The 18,675-nt window shown below is 47.0% G+C and overlaps 1 protein-coding gene across 1 annotated transcript; it reads right to left on the bottom strand.

The window, feature by feature from the left end:
- Positions 1–2,583: 2,583 nt before the first annotated feature.
- On the bottom strand, positions 2,584–11,543 carry LOC130609085 (serine/threonine-protein kinase PDIK1L-like). Its single transcript, XM_057427689.1, has 4 exons — positions 10,880–11,543; positions 8,963–9,179; positions 6,749–6,998; positions 2,584–3,312 (listed from the first exon to the last, which is right to left on the bottom strand). Exons 1-3 carry the CDS (start codon positions 11,423–11,425, stop codon positions 6,766–6,768), a joined length of 996 nt encoding a protein of 331 aa, XP_057283672.1. The 5' UTR covers positions 11,426–11,543; the 3' UTR covers positions 2,584–3,312; positions 6,749–6,765.
- Between the last annotated feature and the right edge of the window lie 7,132 nt (positions 11,544–18,675).

Here is an 18,675-nt window from a genome sequence, read left to right as displayed (position 1 = left end):
CAGGGCCAGGTTGGATGGGGCTTGGAGCAACCTGGTCTAGTGGAAGGCGTCCCTGCTGTGGCAGGGGGTTGGGACTGGATGAGCTTTAAGGTCCCTTCCAACCCAAACCATTCTGTGATTCTACAAAAAATCAAGTGTCAGAGTCCCAAGAGGCAGGTGCCAAGACACCCACATGCAGTCTGTCACCCTGGGATGCATTTGATATCTCTGTTCTCTTCCTCAGACAGGAATCCACACAAGCAGTTATTGCTGGCAGACCCCTTCCTCCAGTTACCAAAGCAGCAGTTTTCACCCAGACCCAGGTACTTCATCAGGACAGGAGTGAGTGATGGGCAGCAATATTCAGGGTTCAGCACATTAGGGTGAGACAGAGGATAGCAGCACCATCTCCACAGAAGATAGAAGAAAAAACCCTGTCTTCAAACAGGGCACAGAGAGAGTAGCTCCTTGAGCAGCAAAAAATCAGTTCAGGAACTCCAGGAACCAAGGGCTGCTCTAAACCACTGTTCAATAACCACCCAGAGATTTAAACCCTCTGACCCTTCTATCACCAGGGAGTGGCTCATCAGGGAGTTCAGCAATTCATCTATGGTGTGCTGCATGAAACCTGGGCATCCCCTCAAGTCTCACATCATTAGGGGAGCATCCACTCCATAAGGAGTTCACTTTCTCCTCAACATCCAGAGTTTAACAAAGTTCCCATCTCCCATTCCCAAACTGTACGCCTCTGACAAACCTCTGTATTTTTCTTTCTTTTTCCTCAGCTATATAATTATTAATGAGCTCCATACTGCTTTTGAAATAGGAGAATACCATGGATCCGTGTTGTTCTGTTCCTCTCCTGGCTACAGATGTTACATTTACCCTTTAGATCACTGCTGAATACTGAGCTTGTTTTCAGAGCGTTACACACAGCAGCTCCAGGATTCTCCCTCACGCCTCTTTCCCTAAGAAGCAGGCACTTAAATTAGAGGCTGTCATTGCAGACATTCATTTACCAGTTCTCTAGGTATTAGAGTAAGACTTACTAACTCGGGGTACCTTAAAGAAAAGGAGGAGTTTCGCATTATTCTGAAGAGATGCTCGCTATTACCACACTTTCAAAACACATTAGTAAAACCCCACAGCATTTTATTAATTTATAAAGCACAGAGTTTCAAGTGATTAGAGCACAGGTAAACTAGCTAAACATATCCAGCAGCTGTGAGGAAACTCAGCACAGCAAAACAAGGGAGAAAAAAAGTGAAGGGCCATTTCTGTGCCCTGCAGTTTTCCTCATGTGTTGCACAGGTGTGACAGACCTACCTGCAGGCCAGAAAAATAGAGCTGGGTCAACTAAAGAGCCCTGGAAGGCCATCAGTGTGCTTGGAAGCTGCAAAAAGCAGAGTAGCGGCATCTGAAGGATGAGGAAGGGAAGGATGAAGAAACCTTGCTTCAGAACAGCAGCACTGCAAAGCAGAAGAGCATTTCTAACTGAAAGCTGCAGTCAGGCAATCCCAGCCTACAGCCCTGAGTTACGATTCCCCAGGACTCCAAGATGAATTTAAATCAAGGCAACAACTGCAATTAGGTAAGGCTGAGCTCTACTACAGGTATAGAGCTGCAAAGCAAGAAGACAGAAGTGCTCTCCAGAACAGGGTGACTGTCCCACAGAGGCTCCAGACCCCATTTTGAGATCATTTCTAGTCACCATTGCCCTGTCTGCGCAGAGGTGTCAAGAGCTGAATGAGCTTCAAAGCGATCATGTCTGTCATTGCTACACATGCTTCATCTGCCAGTGTGCTATCAGACTAGGGATTTCCTAAATTCAAAGTCAAGTTTAATTTAACCATTTGAATTAGCTTTTTTTATGTTCCCACAACAGCTCTTTTGGGGGACCACTCCTATGGGTAGTCCATTTGTTGTCTCTTCTGGGACAGAGGTCAATTAATGCTGGTTTGTGCATGATAAACATATGTTACAGCCCAGAGGAGCAGGTAATAAAGTATTACACTTCCCCATGCAAGGCCAGTGGAGCCTCTGGATAAAGTCATGGCAGGACGAAAGATCCTCTCCATGAATCACATTTATAACACATAATACTAATCTATACTTCCAAGTCACAATCGTAGAGTAGGACAGGGGGAAAAACATTTATAATCTATTTCTAACATAAATACATGCATTTCTGACTTCTGTGTGACATCAATGATGGAGAGCTCACCACGGCTCAACCAAATGGTGGAGGGCTCAGCCCAAAAGGGATGTCCCTTTTGGCAGCTCATTCCTTTCCTACTAAAGGAAGCTGTCCCTGAAGGACACTATTTCACCTCCACACAACAGCAGAGAACAGGAGGAACCTGTTCCAGGAGCTCCCAGCTCCTTAAGAAAAGCAAAGATCAGTGGTAGTTTACAGATACATTAAAATATTTTTCAAACAGGGTGTAAATTAGACTCCCCATTTACCTGCCAAGATTCCAGTTCAGTCCTTTTCATTCCCCTTGTAAGAACAGCTGGCACAAGCAGCTAACACAGCAGGAAGCATGATTCCTTAAACTACTTTAAGTGTTAGTGACGCATATGTTCTAATCAAGAGTTGGCATCTTTAACATTCTTTGTATTTATTTTAAGAAAGCATTTTAGTTAATCTAAGCAAGAATATTCAAAAGCTACTGTGAAGAAAATACATTTTTGTTTCTGCTCATAGTTTGCAGAACAGACACTGAACACTTTGCCAGCTCATTCAGCAGACATCACTCACTTACATGGCCAAGCAACACGCAGTGAAGAATTACACACAAAAAAAAGCTCCAATTAAACCTCCTAAAGATGAACTTGTGTGCCAAGGACATGCAACATAGCCTTGTCAAGGAGAAGCCAGGGCTGGAGAGGCAGTCAGCATGCAATGGGGCAGAGAAGCCCGTTTCAAGGCAGTTTCCACGTGTTTCTTTGCCATCCTTTGAAAGCACAGCCACAGGACAGCAGTGAAAGGTTGCACAAGGATTGCTTTAAAAAGAGCAAGTTGAGAAACTGCTCTAGGACTGTGCTGAGTGTGGCTGGACAGACAAGACCACATCAGCCAGGCTCTCACCTGTGCTACTCGCTGCATAAAAGAACATAGAATTAAACACTGAAGGTTTGGATAAAAATAGATACTTTGTAGTTCTCCTCTTAAAATTACTGTACAAATAAATAAAATTGCTGTTCATTTAAATATAACCGTTTGGGAAAACTGGACACCAGCAACAGTCTTCTGATGGACCCACTCATTCCAAAGGAAGGCAGAGTTATTCACCATCTCCGAGGCCTCCAGATCGCAGCAGGAAATGATATCTGCAAAGGAAACACACCAAAGTTGCCAAATAAAACAGAGCTTGGCAAGAGCACTGGCCCAAATATGAGGTCCCCTGGCCCACTGCTCTGCCTTGGGGACACTGATAGCATACACTAGGGCGGGTACACAAGCAAGATTTACTCAGTAAAAACTCATGGAATGGTTTGGGTTGGAAAGGACCTTAAAGCTCATCTAATCCCAACACCCCTGCCACAGGCAGGGACACCTTCCACTAGACCAGCTTGCTCCAAGCCCCGTCCAACCTGGCCTTGAACACTGCCAGGGATGGAGCAGCCACAGCTTCTCTGGGCAACCTGGGCCAGGGCCTCATCACCCTCACAGGGAAGAACTTCTGCCTAAGATCTCATCTCAATCTCCCCTCTGTCAGTTTAAAGCCATTCCCCCTTGTCCTGTCCCTACAGGCCCTTGTCAAAGCCCCTCTTCAGCTTTCTTGTGGGCCCCTTTAGGTGCTGGAAGCTGCTCTAAGGTCTCTGTGGAGTCTTCTCTTCTCCAGGCTGAACAAACCCAGTTCTCTCAGCCTGTCTCTCACACTGCCCAGGACACGGTTGGTTTCTGGGCTCAAGCGCTCACTGCTGGGTGATGTTGAGCTTGTCATTGACCGACACTCCCAAATCCTTCTCCTCAGGGCTGCTCTCAATCCAGTCTCTGCTCATCCTGTGTTTGTGCTTGGGATTGCCCCAGCCCATGTGCAGGACCTTGCTCTTGGCCTTGTTGAACTCCACAATGTTTACACTGTCCCACCTCTCCAGCCTGTCCAGAGCCCTCTGGATGGTGCCCCTTCCCTGCAGCATGTCAACTGCAAAACACAGCTTGGTTGTGCTCATTCTGAGCAATGTGAAACTGAAGGACTTCCTGAATCACAGGTGTATTCTTGTCTTTAAAGTCATAAAAGAAAACTCATTCAGATGGTTTTCACGCTGTTCTGAGATTTAGTGTTTGGCTGCCCAACACTGTAGAGTCACTGCCCTAGGGTAACAAAGCAATTTTATGATAAAAACTATGGAAAAATAAGTTACTCCTGTTTGAGTCAAACTTGCTATTGGAGAGTTTCGACTGAAGCTCCTAGATTTAGCCTTGCTAGAATCAGAGAATCTCAGCTTCCATCCTACTCCTGATTTTAGATTAGCAAAGTCCAATACGAAATCAGACTGTTTTATAGAATGAAGCATCCATGTATCAGAGTTTAAGACAACCCCATTTTCAAAAGGCAGGTTGGGGTCCATTCCAGTCCATGCTAACACAGCTGCTGACAGCATTTTCATCAGCACCTCATGGCATAAAGCACTGTGCCACGAGTCACTGCTGCATCAACTCCGATTCCACGCCAAATTTCCAAGCGTAATCTGTATTCAGCCAGCTTCTTCCAGACCAGGCGGATACAGTAAATGAAGAGGATTGAGACAGACAGGGTTTTCAGGGATATGTCCTGCCTGTGCTGGTGTTTTTTCATCTAAGCCTAGTCTGCAAACTTATTTACCATTATGGTTTTATATGACAAGGAAAGACAACAGTAGTAAGCCTGACATTGTGCTGCTACAGCCTTTTTTTCCTCTTTATCCTTGCAAATTCCTCTGCAGCAGGCTAACCACTTCAGGGCTGGCCTGCCAACTAGTGGTACTGTTGCTATTACAGTATGCCAGGCCTCCCATTTCAGGTAGGAGTCCCCAGAACTGACCCAGTTACTCTGGTAGGGTTTGCATTTTCAGCTATAAAACTGATTTTTCTAGATAAAAAGAAGCGTTGGTCTTGTCCATTGAGATTTTAGTGAAGCATTCGATGTACCACACAAGGAAGTATTAGATAATCCGGAGAAGACTGGGATTAGTCAAAAAGGAAGATGTCAAGGCAGTTAACCTGTCCCAAGGGGAAACTGAAACTGGTAATTTGGAAATGAAGAGGCTAGAGTGGAGTTTTATCAAGATTGGCACTGGCAACAGTCTTCTTTAATTACTGTTTTAACTAACAGCCTTGGCACAGTTAGAAGTGTGCTGATGACAAAGGTGGAGGTATTACAGTTATCAAAAAGGATGAGGAAATACTCAGTCATTCACTGCTTCTTCTAACTGACAGGATAAAACTTGGAAGTAGAAAACATAAGGTCATGCATCTGCAAGCAAAAGTAACTGCTCTAACCCAGAACGTTATTTATTTGAAGCAACTCAAGTCAAAAAAGGCTTCAGGACACAAAGTAATTATGAGAGAATTAAGTGACAGATATGAAAGGAGAGATGCTATCCTGGAATACATCAGGAAGAGTATTTCCAGACTGGATAGTAAATCTTAGCACTTTACAAGGACCTGAAGAGACTCATCTAAAGTGCAGAAATTACTTGTAAGTGGAAGAGTTGGAGGAGCCAACATCAATGGAACCAACCAACCAACCTTGAGCAGGAAGAAATGCTGCTAAGGTTACAATTGTTCTCTATAAATAGTTCAGAATGGGCAAACACCCGGGACCAAGAACATTTTAAGCTAAAGGACAAGTCTGTCACAAGATCAGGAGTATTGAACGGATCAGAAAGGCATTTGTGTTGCAAAGGACAATGTCCTTAGCTACAAGGACAGCTAGATGCTCACTCTCAATGACAGTGTCAGACAAAACCTTTGTTTTGATGATGCATTTATCAAATTCTAGAACATGAAGCCCATGACAGCAGAAGACAGGACTTGAAAATCCTGGAAACTCCCTTCTGTATTTTTGTTGCTCTCCTGAAAGACAGAGAATATGACAGACTGCCTTGTATTTTATGTTGGACGTTCAGTGGGCACATAAAACCAACAGCCTCACTGTGGGACTTGGCAAGACCACCAGACTTCCAGTCCAGCCTTTTCCTAGACATTTATCAAGGCCTTTGCCTGCCAAAAAGGACAGGAAGCTCCTTGAACATTTGGGCCATCCATCTCTGATGCCCTCCGAGCATTAAAAGTGCTTTAATTAAAACAATAAATCTGTCTTTAATCTGACAGTTACTCTCATACCTGAATGCCATATTTAAAATGCACTAACACAAAATATTCAGTAACTTTGCCTATTCAGCTTTTATTTAGTTAGCAAATCTATTGTAAACGCAACAAACAAGCAGAGTTAAACACTGAACTGACGGCAGAAACCTGCCCACATTTGTGGAAGTAGATGAGGTTTAGTGTAAAGGACAGGATGGCAATTCCAGACAGCACAGCCAATTCTCTGAACAAACACTATTAAGGGAGCAAAAGTTTCTTTGTTAGAAGCACTTCAAACAAATTCCTTTCCCTAAATGCTTACTGAAGCCTTTTCTAGTTTGACTGCACACTCCCATCACCGAATTTTCAGAACTGCTATATGTTACATTTGATTTAGAGGGCTTTGGTCACTAACAGAAAATCCCCTTTAAGCTCAGAATAAACAGAGAGTAGCCTGGCAGAGACACTAACCTGAATGTCCTTCATCTCTAGGAGACAGAACGTTGGCGCTTTTTGCCGTAGGAGATCTGCCTGATTCGGACTTCTAGTTGGAAGGCATCCAACCTTTCCTTTGGGTTAAAAGCCAGCATGTCGTGCAGGAGCTTGCAGAGATCACCTGGCATGGACTTCTTCTTCAGGGGAATCTGTAATTTCATGTTGGGGTTCTCCAGCAATGCTTCTCCAAGGGGAACAAGCTCCTTCCCTTGGCAGATGTAAGTTCCTAAACACAGGTTGGAAGGAGTCAGGTTGTACAGTAAAAGTGCACAAAACACTGTCATGTGCAGTATGGATAGACAATCTGGAAAACAATACATCTGGAGGGCTTATCACTTACTAAGAGACAACTGCCAAGTCAAATACTGGGAGAGGCTGTTATCAGGAGAGGCTTTTACTTTGAAATAGTAATCACGATGTTGCACAAGGCTGTGTGAGCAGGCATGTGGAACACAGGGAGCAAGTTTAAGCACAGTGTGCTCAGCAAGCAGCTATATGGACCATCTGCAGAAATATGGGCTGCTGAAATGAACTGCCTCCATTTTACTCCCTACGACCAGACTGAGAAGCTCTAGAAGAGGGAGGGAGACTATGCTTGGCTGAGGTGACTTGGAAAGAGTTAAACACAAAACTTATTTGCTCAGTTAGTCAAACGGATTTCAATTCAAATGACAGCACAGGCCATTTACTGTTAGCCAACTTCTCCTCAGCAAGATTAAGGAAGAGAAATGTAAATTTGCTCCTGGTAATCTAAATTTCACTGGTTGTTGAAAATGATTAACCGGCTTCCAAACCAGACAGTAGAAAGAGCTTTGCTCACTCAAGCTGTGCTGCCCCTGCACCAAGCAAAGAATAAACGTTTCAGAGGCAGTGACCTGTCTGTGCATAGAAAAGGCTGGCCTTGCACACTCCTTATCACAACTTGGCGGGGAGCTATTTTAATGAAATCTGCTCATGCTTTGGTCTCAGCTGCAACCATTTGCTTATTTCTGTAGGCAGGAGCTAAAACATTTATCAGTGTTTGGCATTTTAAAAAGAAACAAATAAGAGAATTAGAACTGAGCCTACTTGGAAGATAGAAAAAAAATATTACAGGAGTAGCACAATAGCTTCTCAAAGTTCCTCATGGAAATTCCTTTTAAGAATTTAAACATTTCAAAGACAGACAGGTATGCCATGATCTCAGAGCCTGGGTAGATGTCTTCAATTATTATGCTAATGTGCATGACTGGCATTCTCTCCTCTTGAGATGGATTTTCCACTGCAATATACTTTCCTGAAATCATTTAGTACAAAGTATTTCAAGCGTGCATTTCTGTGGGGGATTTGGAGGAAGGAGGCGGCAGTGGGGAAGGAGGGAATGAGCAAGGAGGCCATCAGAGGAGTCATCCCTGCGAGATCATGCATCTCTAAACTGTGAGGAAACTCAGCCAGATGGCAACGAAGCTCTTCAAAACATCCTTTCCAAGTCTATTATTTGGCTCTTTGGAACATCCTTTCAGTGTTCCAACTGATCCCATACCTTGGTTATGCCAAGTCAAGGCTACAAGCAAACTCGTAAGTCCAATTCCATAAAAGTTTTGGTTTTAAGAGCATTTAAAGCATTTCTGAGCAAATGGAAGCATATAGATACTAAATCCTCTATAAAGAATATAGCTGTGAGACAGATGCCTCACCAACAGCTATAAGTATTTTTCCCGTTATAATTTTTTAGCAATAACAAGGGCCAAATCCGTTTTTGAAGAGCATTCCTTGGGGTAAGGAATGCCTGAGAGCAGAGAAGCCAGAAGCGATCTTTCCCTCAGCCTTTAAATCCCCCAGAGTATTTGTAAATCTTTTAATCTTCCAAATAAAATAATGATTTCTAAATAGAAAAAGCATTCCCTCTGCTTTAGTGATATGTCTCTAAGACTTGAAAACCCAGCATGAGAAGCAACCAAGTTAAAACAATGCATGCAGAAGAAAAAGATTTCTTTGCAGTTCTCTTGAAAACAAAAAAACCAAACACATTCTCCCCCCCCCCCCAACAGTCAGATTCGTGTTTCTTGGGCTGCAAATTCCCAGAAAAAGGCAAATCCAAAGCACATATGCCACAGCATTTGTAACTATGCCTGGGAGAACATCTCTCAGAGTATCCCTACAGATCCAGAGCCTTCAGTGACAACGGGACAGCACTGATCTGATCCTCACCAAGCAATTCCTTCTCAGAATCCCCATCTCGGAAGGTGATCCTCTCGACCATAGCCCAGAAAATGATCCCAAGGGCAAAGATGTCAGCCTTTGCAGTGTAGTGACCTTCCCATACTTCTGGAGCCATGTAGAAGTTGGATCCACACGCAGAAGAGAAACGATGCCGGTTCACGTTCCCTTTCTCCTGACACACCTTGCTGAGACCAAAATCTGCCACCTGTAATGCATGTAAAGAAAGTAAAAATCAGTTATTCACAAACACTAAGTTTTCAAACAGCAGCTCAGTGAATTCCGCTCCAAAATCCACCGCAGCATGGTGGGTGCAAACACTGGTGAGCAAGAGCTAGTTATTTCCTGTTAGCTGTCCCTTCCCAATTCCTTTCCTGTTGATTGCTCCCCTTCCTAAGATGGGCAAACCAGGCATCTGATCATCTTTCTGTCAAGTTCACTCTGATTACATCTAATTGGGCATTAACATACCTTGAAAAACACCTGTGGTAGAAGCAGCTCGTACTGTTCTACAGTGAGCGCACCAAATCTCTTGCATTACCATTATTATCCACAGTGATTAAGATGACATGGATTTAAGTGTCCCTTGACAGCTCTACGAGTCGAAGTACAAATACCATTATTGATCTGAATGGTCAAAACATGAATTATCTGAATGCACCAACCTACTTTTTTATGTCCTAACTACTCGAACTCTTGGGATTGCAAGTTCAGGAGCAAGCTGGCTTCCAGCTTTTTGTAGAGCTGGAACAGCTTCTCAGTCTACTGTTACAATAAGCACAGCTAGCCAGTGCTTATCTCAATCAGGGCACCAATATGAAGCACAAAGACGTTCCCTGCCTCCCCTGAACATCAATATGTGCTTGAGGCAGCAATACTGTTATAACAGGGCAGTATGTTCTTAAAGTTTAAGGGCACAGAAAATATTGCTTCATTTTGGACGGATCATGATCTCTCTGATGATCTAGAATGCAGAAGCTTGAGAGCCCTGAACTGCTCCTGTCAACAGATAAGCAGTGGATGAAGGATGTTACAGAAAAACACCATTGTGACCTTTATATCCTTCCAAGACTCCTTAAAAAAAAAAAAAGCCCACAACTGATATCAGATGTTCTGAATATGCTTATTACAAGTACCACAAGTCTTATCAAAAGCCCATTCCAAAGCACACAACGTGTATGCATGTAGAATCACAGAATAGTTCGGGTTGGAAAGGACCATCAAAGATCATCTTGTCCAACCCACCTGCAATGAGCAGGGACAACTTCATCTAGATCAGGTTGCCCAGAATCGCATCCAGCCTGGCCTTGAACATCACCAGGGATGGCTCATCTACCACCTCTGTGGGCAACCTGTGCCAGTGTTTTACAACCCTCACTGTAAAAAATTTCTTCCTCATCCAGCCTGAATCTTCCTCTTTCAGTTTAAAACCATCACCCCTCGTCCTATCACAGTCTTTCTTATAGGCCATTTTTAAGAACTGAAAGACTACAATACAGTCTCCCTAGAGTCTTCTCCAGGCTGAGCAACCCCAACTCTCTCAGCCATTACTAACAGGAGAGGTGCTCCATCCTCTGATAATTTCTGTGGCCCTTCTCTGGGCCATCTCCAACATGTCCACATCTTTCCCATACTGACGGCCCCAGAACTGAATGCAGGACAGGTCTCACAGAGCAGAGGGGCTGAATCACCTCGCTTGACCTGATGGTCACAATTCTTTGGATGCAGCCCAAGATACGATTGGCCTTCTGTGCTGCAAGAGCACACTGCCAGCTCGTGTCCAATTTTTCATTCACCATTACCCCCAGTCCTTCCCCTCAGGGGTACTCTCAATCCCTTCATTCCCCTGCGTGTATTGGTCTGCTGTGTAGAGTACATACTCATTACAACAAAGTTTTATTCCCTTACCTTTACTATGGGACTTCCACGTCTATGAGAAATCAGAATATTGTCGGATTTCAGGTCTCTATGCACTATCTGGTTTCTGTGCAGGAAAGCCACGGCGCTGCTGAGCTGCTGCATGAAGCTGTTGTTCAGCTGAGCATCAGGGCTGCGGGACAGCAGGTATTCATTCATGTTGCCACCATCACAGAACTCCATCACAAACCACAGAAAGCAGGCTGATTTGGGATCCATGCACCTCCGTCCTTTCAGGCAGGTCTCAATGAGTAGCAAGTGGCTGTCTGATTTCCTGTAATGATGACTAATGGGCTGAAAGACTTGGCCATTCTGCAGGATACACTCCTCCAACTGGATCACATTTTCGTGTTGCCTCTGGATACTCTGCAGGGCCCAGAACTCCTGCAGAGCCAGTTCTACATTTTCAGGGACACCACAGTGTATCCTTTTTACAGCTACTTTGCTTCTAGTTTGGTTAAGGATGGCCTCATAAACCACCCCATAGTTCCCTCGGCCCACTTCCCGAATGATGCTGTACTTGGCTTCCTCAGCCATCCCTCACTTCAGCCCAGTGAACAGCAAATCAGAGGAAAATATTTGAACTCATGGCAATCAGTCACCTGCAGTAAAAACCCTGAAAGAGAAGGGGATAAAAAGCTTAAAACTCCCCCAACAAAGCAGCTTACCAGTCATTAACTGCAAATACTTCCAAGTCGTATCAATTCTAGCAGTATATGCATTGGTTTATGATGCAGCTTCATGAGAACCAGCAGCTAAAACAGGGTTCTAAGAGAAAGTCTATATCCATGGTAACTTTGAGACATTAGAGAGTACAATCCTAGCTGCACAGTAGGATAGAACCACCTATGAGGTGACATTGATTTGTCCACAGTGGAAAAAGCTTACTGAGAAAGAAAAAGATCTATGTAGACATGTTTCCTAAGCAGGGCAGGGAAGGAAAGACAAGACCTCCTGGGTAACAACTGAACTTACTTTCACCAGAATTGACTTTTGAAGAAATAAAGTTAGCCAGAAGTGCCAGTTTGGCACTAAATCTTCACTCTCACTCCTGCTCCAGTAAATTTATTTATCTGTCAATGGCTACCTGATGTCCCTGCACTTCAACTACCAATTTTCTACCAGTCCATGCCCTGATGCTCACTCTTTCCAGCTCACCCTCTTCCAATCCCTTTGCAAGCCTTACACTGCACTTCCCCCTCTGCCACAAGCTCCCTGTCCCACTCCCAGGATCCCCATCCCAGGTCATTCATCACTTCACTGACTACTGCAGGTTCCTGCTGCAATTCCCATGGTCCCTTGTTCAATTCCTCCCCTATTCCCCAATAACCCTCTCCCTTTTCAGCCTCTCGTTTCACCCCTCTGCCTGTGCCAGTGCTCTTCAGCACCATTCTGCTTGGCTCCCCAATAACATATCAATCATTCTCTGCTTTCATGCCCCACATGTTCCTTTTCCAATCCTCTTAATGCTTCCCCCTTCTCCCTATCCCACCTGCTTCAAAGCCTTCAGTTCCCCTCAAACTCTTCTCCCTTCCCAAACCTTCAGTCCAGCTCCCCCAACATAACCCCCCTCTTCCCAGCAAACCCCAGCTTCCTTCTCCACCCCATCCTTCCTGAAGCTCTATCCCCCTACTGTGCCCCCTTCTCAAATCTCTCATCCTTTTCCCCAGACCTCAACCCCCCCACTCCTCTCCAAAGCAGGTTTGGGAAGAGCCTAAACCCTTTCACCAAACCTATTCCCACCGTATCCCAGCCGCGCCCCCTGAATTAAGACACAACCCTGTGCCCAGCTCCGGTTCCCCACCTCCATCCACCCCTGCCTCACCTCAGCCGCTTCCCCACCTCACTCTCCCCCAGGCCCTTCCCCATACCCCGCCTCCACCAGCTTCACATGCCCAGCTCTTCCCAGCATCCCATCTAAACGCCTTTCCCCTCCCCTCAGATAACTTTCCCCACCCTCAGGTCCCAGTTCCTTCCCCACCTTAGCCCCTTTCCCCATCCCCCCGCCCCGGCCCAGCTCTTCCCGCCTAACACCCCCGCCCCACCTCAATCCCCACCTCCACCATCCCCTCAGCTCCAGCACTTCCCACTATCTCAAGTGAGACCCGGTGGTCAGCTCAGGCCGCTGCTCTACCTCAGGTCACTTACCCACCCACCCCCCCCCAGCTCCTTCCCTACCTCAGGTCCCTGCCCCATTCCCCAGCAGCCACTCAGACCCGTCCCGTCCCCACCCGTCCGCACCGCCACCATCCTCCTCACCACCGGCTCCAGCCGCAGCCGCAATTCCCGCGCCGACAAGCGGCCCCACCCACTGCCAGCAGCCTACCAATCAGGAGGAGGGAGGCGCGGTCCAGCCAATCAAAAGTCAGAGAGAGGGAGGTGGGTCCTCCAGCGGACCAATCGGCGAACGCTTCTCCTTCCCCCGCGCAAGCAGCCCGGGAAAAGAAGTTGTGCGCCTGCGTGACGGTGGCAGCACGTGAGAACTACAAATCCCAGCAGACTCTGCGGTGGACGATGGGTGCCGGGTGAGACCAAATCTCCCCACGGTGCCGCGGTGCTGGAGCTGATGCTTGCGAGGGGCGCGGCGGGGAGGGCAGTGACCTTCCGTCCGTCCTTCCGTCCGTCCGTCTGTCCTTCCGTCCGTCTGTCTGTTTCTCTGTCCCCTTAGCCTGGCAACTGTGCAACTGTCCGCCTGGCCGTGTTTCCAGGCTAAAATGTAACATTACGAGGTGTCTTTGCGGTGTGTGTTTAAACTGCTGGAGAGATCTGTGTCCTAAATACACCCTTAACATTGATGGGGTTGGGAAGAAGGACCAGCAAGGAGCAGCTGGGACCATCTGCACCCCAGCAAACAGGAGCAAGAAAACACATGGAATATCCACCCTGGTTGCACTTGCATTGGGAATGGCAACCAAATAAAAACCCACCTTGGTCCCACATGTCATCCTGGAGGACAATGATGGGGATTCAGGAGCTGCAGCTGGGATTCAGACTGATGGCTGGAGCATCCTGGTCTTCTGGCATTAATCACCAAGGCTGGGGAGGTTTCCCCTGTGGCCAACCTGTGTGTCCATTGCATACCCTCAATATTGGTTTTAATAACAGCCAGTGCTCTCAATATGAAATAAAAGCACTGTGTTGATCTGAAATGTTTCCTTGCATCTTAAAAAAAAAAAAAAAGGCTCCAGACCCAGAGTTGCTGTATCACACACCCAGGAGCACATCAGCCCCAAATCCTGCCTCCACATGGGGATGCTATGGGGAGGATGAGCCCAGTAGGATGTGAGGTACCATACCATTGCCTTCATATCCGACTGACAGGGAGGGTTTTAATTGCCTCTGCTGGATTCTTACTCCTTTATTATCACGGCAGTATCCTTCAGCCATGGCAATGTCCCACAGCAAGGAACTCACAACTCATGCCTCGCCTCTCCCCTTCCAGCCACCCATGTTGGGGTGCTGAGGGGTTGGGGAATATTTTAATGGAGCAATCTAAATTAATAAAGACAAAATAAATCAAAATCCCTGAATGTTAAACATTGGGCCTGCTGGGACAGTTTGGACTCTATTAAAAAGCGTTGCACATTCCTCTGGTGACTCAGAGGTTTTATGTGCTAAAGACGACAGTGATGTAGCAGTTTTTCTTTCACAAAGCACTAAATGCTAGGGTTTGGGGGTTATTTTTTGATGCATTGTGGTTTCGTGGATACCAGCCTAGGCTCCTTGCTGGGAAGATGCTGGGACCTGCACTGGGATCAGTGGGGAAGGTGAAGGGTGCAAGCCTGGTCAGATGGGCAGGACTGATGTGTGAGAGGAGAGATTTAGTTGCTGCTGAGCAAAGAAATCCCTTATTGTTTTTTGCTTGTTTGTTTGTTTTTTATTGATTGCTGATCCTGTTTCGTTAAACTTCAAGCTCCTTTTCCCTGGCATAAGCCTGGCTGGAGGCAGTGTGAGCGTTTTGGGACTGCATGACTATGGATGTGTGCTGGTGCTTTGGGGTCAGAGCCATCCTCTGCTCCAGGATAGGGTCACTGGCACCTTGAAACCCAAATCCTACCCCAAACCAACACAGGGCATGTGTGATGGGAATTCTGGGTTGTTTTCAGCTCCATGTCAGCATCTGTAGACATTGTGGTATCTATAAGCTATGGCAATGTCCTAGGGAAGCTGATTGCTAATTATCTCCCTCCCACCTAGGGAAAGCTGCTCCATCACAGCCAAATGTCAACCATCAGCAGCAAGGGGGACACAGGGGGTCCGGGTACCAGCAGGGATGAAGCTGTGTCTTCATCCTGTGTCCAGCAGAGGATGGCATGGGGTGGGCATGCAAGAACAGAAAGAAAAACATCCCATCAGGGTGAAAACTCGTTTGTCCACCCCGCGGCAGAGGGGTGGGTGTTGGTGGTGGCTGCGGGGACTTTCCGACCACCTGATGGATGTTGGGGGAGTGGGGACGGCCGCTTTTCCCCCCTGAAATAGCCGCTGGTGGGAAATGAGTCACTGGTTTCAATCTGGTTTCTCGCCAGCCCATCCCTGCCACCATCCATCAGACGAGGCTGAGCCAAGCAGACTTTTTCCCCCAGGGAAGATTTCTTTTTCATGGGAAAATGAGGAGACAGGGGGTGCCGTGTCCCCAAAGGAAGAAGTGAGTAGTAGATGGCTGGAACATCATCCTGCCCATCTTCCGCTGCTGGCCCCAGGGGGTGAACATAAATATAGCAATCAAGAGGTAACAGCATCACTGCTCCTGGATGCTCTGGGAGGCAGAGAGCCTCGGACAGCAGTTTTTCAGCTGGCCCCAAGGCTGTGTTTGGAGCCCCAAACCCATGTACGTGTATATGGACATGCCCACACTTCCCATGCCGTGGGTTAAAATCTTTTCCCTACAAAGCTCTTTCTCTGCTCTGAAATATGGTTTTGGGATTTGCCTAAAGTCAAGAGCTTTTCCCCGAAAATTCAGCCTGTGGTGCTAATAATGTGAGTTTCCCATACCAGAATCAAGCTTCTCTCCAGCAGGATCCCCTGCTTGTACTGTGGAGGGGACGTACAAGGGATCGCACACCATATGTTGGAGCATATTTGGGGTCAGATCTACCATTTTCTCCCTCCATTCGAACAAAATGTTGCTCCACAGCCTTTTTAACAGCACCCCCAGCATCCCATCTTCCACCTACCAACCATCCCCATGGCCTCCCGGTCACTGCATTGCTTCTCGGAGCCGAGCATCCCATGCAATGCTCCAGATGTGGCTTCACAGGTGATGGAATAACAAGGGATAATGGCTTAGGGCATTTCTTCTGAAATTCAGATATTCTCTCAGCTTTCAGGCGCTGTCGTCTCAACGGCCTTAATTCATCAGTAAGAGGTAATTTGTGAAAGGATGGATGATCTTCAGCAAAGTCTTATTGCTCCCTGTTCCACCGCTAGTAAGTGGCTGCAGAAGGGTTTGAGTGACAGCTAAATGAGCACAATCGGGTTTTCAATAAAACTGCAATTTCTAACAAGATGACACAAATACTTGGCAGGGCCCCACTGAGCCCCCACTGCTCGCTGAGGCTGAGCTCTTGTGTTGCTGGCAGTATCTGCCATCGGTTTTATTTCTTGATGAACCTATTCATGGTTCTGCTTGGAGAAGGCTGCAGACTGTTGTCAAGCTGTGCTCTGCTTTGTAGGTTCAAGCCAAGGTGGGCATGTGGTGATGGCGGTGACAGCTAATATCCATGCGGCCCATGAGAGAGCAGAGCTGAGGAGGGTAGAGCCATAGGGACATTTGGGGATGGTGTGTCCCAGCATGGGGTAACCAGGAGGGTGGTCCGGGATGCTGCACAAAAATTGCATTGAATGGCAAATTTGGAGATGCTTCAAAAAAAGACATCACCTATCTTTGTTCTTTGTGTAGGGTTGATGTGACAGGACTCCAAAAACCAACACCAGAGGAAAGGTAGGACCTCCAGAACCACCAGCAAGCAAAGCAGGTGCTGTGGAGGATTTATGATCTGGTCAGGGCAGTTTGGTCCCAGAAATTCATTCAAAAAAACACCAGGATAGAGAGTCCATCACCTTATTGTGGGTCAAAGCTGCTCCCCAGCTGCCACAGCTTTCCAAGAGCTGCCCCATCGCCACTGGGAGCAGCTCAGAGATGGAGATGGGTGGAGATGGCCATATCCTGTGACTCCTGTGGTCACTACAGGCCATGGGGTGAAATATCCCTGTCTTCATTACTTTAAATAAAGGCCCTCCTAGTCCCTTTTTGGTCCCTGTCTTTCATCACCCTTGGGTCAGAAAGTCCCAGAAAGGCAGAATGGGACTTCTAGGGGGCTCTAGTCCCAACCCTGCTCAAAGTAGGGCCAACCTCAAAGCAGATTATGGTGCTCAGCACCAATCCAAACATGGTTCCAGCATCTCCAAAGATTAAACCTTGAGGCAGTGCCAAGAGAAGCAGCCACATCCCTTGGGCCTCAGGGGTAATACCTCCCTTTCCCAATGCAAAGTGGAGCTTCTGTGTCCAAATTAGCCCTTCCCAGCAGCAGGGATGAAGGGCAGCAAGCAGAAATTATGATCTTCCTAGATGTCACCTCAAGCTGAATCACTCTAGTCTCTCTATTACAGGAATATCATCTTTGCTTCTTTCCTGCTTGATGTAAAGTGCAGGAAGGGATTGCTCTCCCCTTTCATGTTTTTTTTTTTCCTTAACATTTCCCCAATCTCTCAACTCATCCACTGTTGGCCCCAGCCTTATTTCAGGCAGACTGTGGTGGAGACCCAGCAGTGAAGTCATCGTTGCCCACATTGCAACCAGGCAGAGGATAATGTGCTGCTTTGCCCATGAAGAGCTGCATCTGCATGGGTTTCTATCCCACCAGATCCTCCTGCTTCCCATCAAACCCCTTAAAAGCTCATCCAACTCACTAAAGTGGTGGAAGACCAACCTGAGAGAGAATCAGCTTATTTTCCCACCCAATCAATTGAATCAGCTGCAACCCAGTTGCGATAGCACCCACAGCACCCTTCACCTCTATAATGATGGAGCCAGAGGGTACCCTCCATGGCAGCCATCCCTGTCAGAAAAGAGCTACATTCCCCACACACACCACCCTTTGCATTCAGTTTTGAGGTTCACTTTCTCCACCCCTGCCCAGAGCATCTGCCTCCTGCTCAGTGCAGGCAGGTCTCCGGGCAACCCTCAGCACCCTCAACAGGGCTGCCAGTGGTCCCCACACATGGCCCAGAGCCAGGTGTCTCTGTTAAGGTTTATCAAGAGTGAAGGAGGCAAACAGGTTCCCATTGTGCTTGGCAAGTCCTTGCCTGCCACCCAGCAGGACTCAGCTGGCTGCGGTGCTCAGTGGCTGTGCAAGACCCAGCTTGGTGAGGAGACATAGTGTGCCAGCCCTGCTCTCCTGCCCAGCCCTGAGCTGCTTGCTGGGGAGCAGAAATAGCTTGAACCTTCATAACGCTCATCCTCACCCTGCCCCCAGTCATTGCCAATAGGAGTAAATCAGCAGCATTATCTGCACCCCACTTGTGGCATTTATCAACCCCAAACTGGGGCAGTGAAGCCTTTTAAACTGCTCCTTCATCTTATGAAAGCATCAGACTGAGGCTGCCCGTGAGCAGGATGTGGCCCTGGCATCAAGTGTCTGATTCTTGAAAAGCCACTGGAAAATTACCTCCTGGGCACTAGTACCCAAGCAGGGGCCAGGAAATGAAGTGATGCTCAGGGGAATGTTTTTCTTGGTGGAGGGGATTGCTGTCCTATAAACACCAGGGGTTAATCAGGAAAATAATCC

This window comes from Pezoporus wallicus, unplaced genomic scaffold (assembly GCF_028554395.1).
Source record: "Pezoporus wallicus isolate ANWC-B61680 ecotype Strahan unplaced genomic scaffold, APGP_CSIRO_Pwel_v1 contig_6464, whole genome shotgun sequence".
NCBI classification, from domain to species: domain Eukaryota; kingdom Metazoa; phylum Chordata; class Aves; order Psittaciformes; family Psittacidae; genus Pezoporus; species Pezoporus wallicus.
The sequence above is the reverse complement of the archived record's forward strand: the minus strand, read 5'-3'. Positions and strand labels throughout refer to the sequence as shown.